The following is a 5,743-nucleotide window of genomic DNA, read 5'->3' as shown; positions in this document are numbered from 1 at the left end:
TAGATAAACTGTTAAATAAAGTTCGCATATTAGTTCGAAAACTGCGTAATCAAACCTATATATATTTGATAAAAAAAGAAAAACTTAAATTACCAATTTTGGACTGTTTGACTCGTTGGCATTCAACATATGATATGATAGAGAGGATACAATATTTAAAAGAGTTTATACAAATTATGATTGCAAATGACCCCAAATTAAAAAAAATTAGTTTGAATAATTCTGTTTGGCAGAAAGTTGAAATTCTTGTAAAAACTTTATTACCGGCCAAACTTTGTACAAAAAAACTTCAAAGTGAACAATTGACATTGTCAGATTTTTATAGTACATGGATTTCGTGCAAAATTGAAACACGTACACTAGAGAATCCATTTTCTAATAAATTAGTAAAATGTATGGAATATAGGGAACAATTTATCATGAATAATAAAGAGTTATTGGCAGCAATATTTCTAGATCCCCGTTTCAAGGTAACATTAAGTGAAATACAGTATGATATAGCCATTAGTCATTTAATTTCTATTTGGGTTTATTTAAAAGATAATAAAATAAACTCAAAAGATAATCATGAAAGTATGGAAGACCAAATGGCTGAAAGTGATAATTTCGAATTTAATCAAAATTCTGATCCTCTTGAACAATTTTTGCAAGAAAGAGAAAGCGTCGAAGTAGTAACATGTTCAAGCCAAAATTCTACTTCAACAGTTATTGAAAATTTACTTAAAACGTATTATTTAAACCAAAAAAGGTTAAGTTATAAAATCAACATATTACAGTTTTGGAAATCAATGGAAGACACATACCCAGAATTGTATATACTTGCTAAAATAGTGTTTGCTGTGCCTTCCACACAAGTTAGCGTTGAGCGGCTATTTTCAGGACTTAAGTTTATTTTATCGCCTTACAGGAGTAATATAACGTCCAAAAATTTAGAAAACCAACTAATAGTTCGAACAAATAGATTGTTTGAGAAGAAAATTATAACAAAAGAGTAAAGTTTATTATATAACTTACATTTTTATAAATTTTATTTTATTTTAATTATTATATTTTTTTTATAGAAGTTACATACAACTTATAATTATAAAGGTTATTTTTTATTTTAAAACTTGCACACTATTTTATTATTATTTATGATGTTGTTTAAGTTAAGCTTTCTATTAAATATTCAAATGTCTTGTTTTATTTTAATTATTATATTAAATATTATTATTTTTGTTATATTGATTTTATGGAGGAGTCAACATAAATTAATAAAATAGTTTTAATAGTTTGTATTATACTATTATTATTAAATAAATATATTATTATTAAGATGTATCCATAAATGTTTTAATATTCATCTAGGTATCACAGATTATTTTAAGATAAAGAACATATTATAATTATTATATATCTATGTCATGAAGTTAAGTCCTGATTCAAATTAAAATCATGTGAAATTAGAACAGATTTTCCAATCTACTATCTACTAGAAACTAGAACCCTCGACTGCAGAGTGCAGAGCTCTGGCGCCTAAGCAAATATAGACAATACAGTATGTAGTAATTATAAAAAAAAAAAAATAGTGATATTTTAAAATTTAAAATACTGAATTTTGATACAATAAGTGGTAATGAGTAAGTGCAATCAAAGTATAAAGTATAAACTAGGTATAAAAAAAAAAAATATAAATTAGTCCCCCGTTCAATGACAGTAATAAATTTGTTTTTAATCATTTAGTCTTCTCATTAGTTTTAAGCAACTGGTAAAATATCTGGTTGAAAATTGTTATTGACCTGCCGTAATTGATATCAATTATTAAGTAATGAAAATACTAATATTTTTCTAAAGAATCGAAATTGAATCAAATTTTTTAAGTATAAAACTAAAAACCCTAAACAGGAAACGTAATTATCATTTTATAAGAACCGAAAAGAACCGAAACCTAAATTTAAAAACCGAAAAGGAACCGAAACCGAAATTATAGTTTTTTTTAAAACCGAAAAGAAACCGAAACCTAAATTTTAGGTTTTCTAGGAACCGAACCGGAACCGGAACCGTAAAAATCATCAAGGTTCCAGTCCCTGATTTGAAGTTACAATATTTTAAAAGCAAGTTACATTTAAAAGTATTTTAGAAAATAAGAATAAAAGTTTTTTTTAAAGTAATTAGGTACCTAAATGTTAATCAATAAATAATTTATTTTGAAAAATATCATATTCAATTAATTTTTGAATGAATTGAATATACCTATTATTCAAAGGCGCAAATAGGGGGGGGCTAGGGGGGGCTTAGCCCCCCAAAAAAAAATTTCAGATAAAACATATTAAGAAATCAATAAATGATTAAAATACAAAATTTGTTTTTTTCTGTAAAATGTTTAACATTTGTTCAAATCAGAATATTCACATTTTCGCATTTTACATTAATTAATGACATAGGTATTATTGGTATTAAATGGTAAAGCCGTAAAAGTCTGTATAGATAAACGTGGTTGTAGTCATGAATTGTGATTGAAGTTGCCAACACGGCAACACTGGAACACGTTCCTTGTTCATTATGTTGAAATGGCCATACACGCGGGTATTCGGCGGGTAAACGTTGAAACAATATTAACCTAACCGTATTGTCAAGGCTCATAGCTTATTAAATGAAATTTTAAACTTGTTATTTTGCATTTCTGCAAAGTCCAAGTAATTTTTTGTTTTCTGCAGTCATTTTCTTTTGTTTGGATTTTAAATTAAGGTAAGTATTTAAAAGTTTTTTAATTTCTTATACTTTATGGTACTTAACTACTACCCACCTACTTTTTTGACTTTAGATAGAAAAAAAAGTATTTAATATTTTTAACTTCAGAAAGAAATCAATGAATAAAAGTGAAAACAAAGACAATAATGTCAACGATTTTTCTGAGCTCACTAGTACATGTAGTATCAGTAGTACAAGTGGTACTGATGTAAATACAATCCAAATAACTTTATCACAACGACAACCTCTTTTAGCTGAATTACCTGAATGCAACAAGAAATTTACTTTAGATCTTGGGGATTTAAATTCTGGACCGATAAGACCAATATATTGAATAGGTATTATATTATATATATTTATGTTATCAATTATTTTACAATCAATTTGGTAAAATAATATTATGAATATAAAAATAGAATATAAGATCCATCACCTTATAATGAATTATCTAATTATTGGTTTAATGGTTTATACGTAGTTAACTTAAAAACTTTAAAATGTTCCAAGTCAATGAAGTTGAGTCTAATGTGTTTCGAGCTAATTTGCTTAACGAGAATGATATTAATTCATATATACAATTGCACAGTATCGAAACAAAAACTAGTTGGTGCATTTTTAGTTCAAAACAGTCTACTAGATATGTTTGTCGGTTGGTAACAAATTTAATTAAATTTTTTTTTTTTGTAGCTTTTATAGCCCATTGAGGGCCTTCGCTGCTTCCATAATTTCTTGCCACTTCTCTCTATTTTCACTTCCTGCTAGTTCTGTTTCTGGTGCAATCTTTGCTAGGTCTGATTTTATAGTGTCCATCCATCTATGTCTAGGGCGGCCTCTGGGTCTTCTACCATTGATTCTGCCCATCAGAACTTGCTTGCATATGCCATTCTCTCTTCATAGGTGCCCAGCACATTCGAGTCTCTTGCTTCTGATGAATGTTTTTATATTTGGTTTTTGGAATAGCTGGTATATTTCCCCATTTGTTCATATTCGATAATCTCCATTTTCGTAGATAGGACCATAGATTCGGCGGAGTATTTTCCTTTCGAAAATTAGCAGTTTCTCTTCGTCTCCTTTTGTCACCGACCACGTTTCGCAGCCATACGCAAGGACTGGGCGTAATTAGCTCAGGTATAGGTTGATCTTTGATCTTTTAGATAGGAGTTTAGATTTAAATAGTTTCACTAATGCAAAAAAACCTTTATTGGCTGCTGAGATTCTTAATTTTATTTCATTATGCATATTGTTGTTCTTATCTAGTAGTATCTAAGTATTTGAAATCATTTACCGCTTGGAAAGTGTACTCCCCGACACTCAGATCAGCTACTAGATAGGAGTTTAGATTTAAATAGTTTCACTAATGCAAAAAAACCTTTATTGGCTGCTGAGATTCTTAATTTTATTTCATTATGCATATTGTTGTTCTTATATCTTAGTATCTAAGTATTTGAAATCATTTACCGCTTGGAAAGTGTACTCCCCGACACTCAGATCAGCTACCATCTCATTTTCTCTGCAGACCACCATATAATATAAACCATACAAAACCAAACAAACCAAACAAAAATATTATTTTGTTTTGTCTTGGTTAACTTTAAGGCCCATAAATTTGGCAGCTTTAAGTAGATCGTCGGTTTTTGCGGTTACCTCGATGTCGTCCGCATGAGCAAGTATAGAGTATTCCCCTAGTAATTCCATGTCTTGATATGCTGGCATTGTCCTTACCACTTTTTCAAGGGCTAAATTAAAAAGTAATGGCGACAGAGCATCGCCTTGCCTCAGGGCCCGTGTTCACATCAAAACTTTCAGATAATTGATTTCGGAATTTGACTTTTCACGCGGTGTTGGAATTACATTCTTTTATTAATTGGATTAATTTTGAAGGTATTTCAAATTCTTCTAAGGTTCTCCATAATTTGTTTCTATTGATGCTGTCATAAGCTTGGCTAAAGTCAACAAAACATAAGTGCACTTCTTTTCCAAATTCATAATATTTTTCTAATGCGTGTTTGATCGAAAATATATGGTCAGTGGTAGATTTTCCTTTTATGAATCCAGTTTGATATGTCTTTGGAGTATATTTCCTGTCTATGTAATATTGCGGTGGATAAAATCTAAAGATACTTGTAAAAAAGATTCATATGTAAAGGTATCTATTTTATAAGTAATTTAATAAAAAATTCATATTAAAAGTTGTATTTATTGCTTGAGAATTATAATATAGATAAATTATATTATATGTTTAGCTTATATTATGTTATAATTTTCATCTAATAATTATTTTTAAGGATGGTTTACCAGCAATAATAACATTTACAAATGCCCATAACCACACATTGACATCAGGTGAGGAATTGTCATTTTTGAGGCCTACTGATGATGTCCGTTGTATGTTTAATGGATACTTTACTAGTGGTCTTGGTAAGTACCTGAAATTTAAAAACTAAATAATACCTACAATATGTACTTTACATATTATTATTTATTACAAGTACATATATCATAGTACATATATGTATATCTCATACTTATATATGCACCTATTGACGCGATCCCGCGCAATAGCTGTTTGAATTCAAACAGCCTTTGCGCGGAAGCCGCGCCGTGGCTCTCAAACAAAACCGCCAATCGACGACGGACGACGCCAGCGCGCGACACCCGCGCGAGGATCCGTCGGCCGGCCGCTCGGCAAACCGGATTGTACGATTGACCATGATAAAATAACCAGGTATGTCAGCAACTTTGTGTGGCGCACAAGATGGCGGCCGGTGTGCGCCTGTTATCAGTTGTCATATAAAATATTATAAAATAATATTAGATTCTGAGCAGATATTGATATGGAATATGGATATTTTTTTTGTGTTTGGATTTTTCTTCTTTACCGCTAATTTATCCTTGTATTTTACTTAGGAAATCATTATTGCTGTTTGGCGTTGCATAAGGCGTCTCATTTTCTTAACTTAAAATAGAAATTAGTGACTAATATTGGATTAGTTGCAATAGGTAGGTACATAGG

At 29.9% G+C, this 5,743-nt stretch overlaps 1 protein-coding gene across 1 annotated transcript; it reads left to right on the top strand.

Annotated features, from left to right (window-relative positions):
* Positions 1 to 134: 134 nt before the first annotated feature.
* LOC103307747 lies at positions 135 to 3,064 on the top strand. The gene is made up of 4 exons (XM_008180014.1): positions 135 to 480; positions 541 to 704; positions 777 to 991; positions 2,839 to 3,064. Exons 1-4 carry the CDS (start codon positions 135 to 137, stop codon positions 3,062 to 3,064), a joined length of 951 nt encoding a protein of 316 aa, XP_008178236.1.
* Positions 3,065 to 5,743: the final 2,679 nt, after the last annotated feature.

Source organism: Acyrthosiphon pisum, unplaced genomic scaffold (genome assembly GCF_005508785.2).
Source record: "Acyrthosiphon pisum isolate AL4f unplaced genomic scaffold, pea_aphid_22Mar2018_4r6ur Scaffold_21017;HRSCAF=22803, whole genome shotgun sequence".
NCBI classification, from domain to species: Eukaryota; Metazoa; Arthropoda; class Insecta; order Hemiptera; family Aphididae; genus Acyrthosiphon; species Acyrthosiphon pisum.
This window is presented reverse-complemented; position numbering and strand designations above follow the sequence as displayed.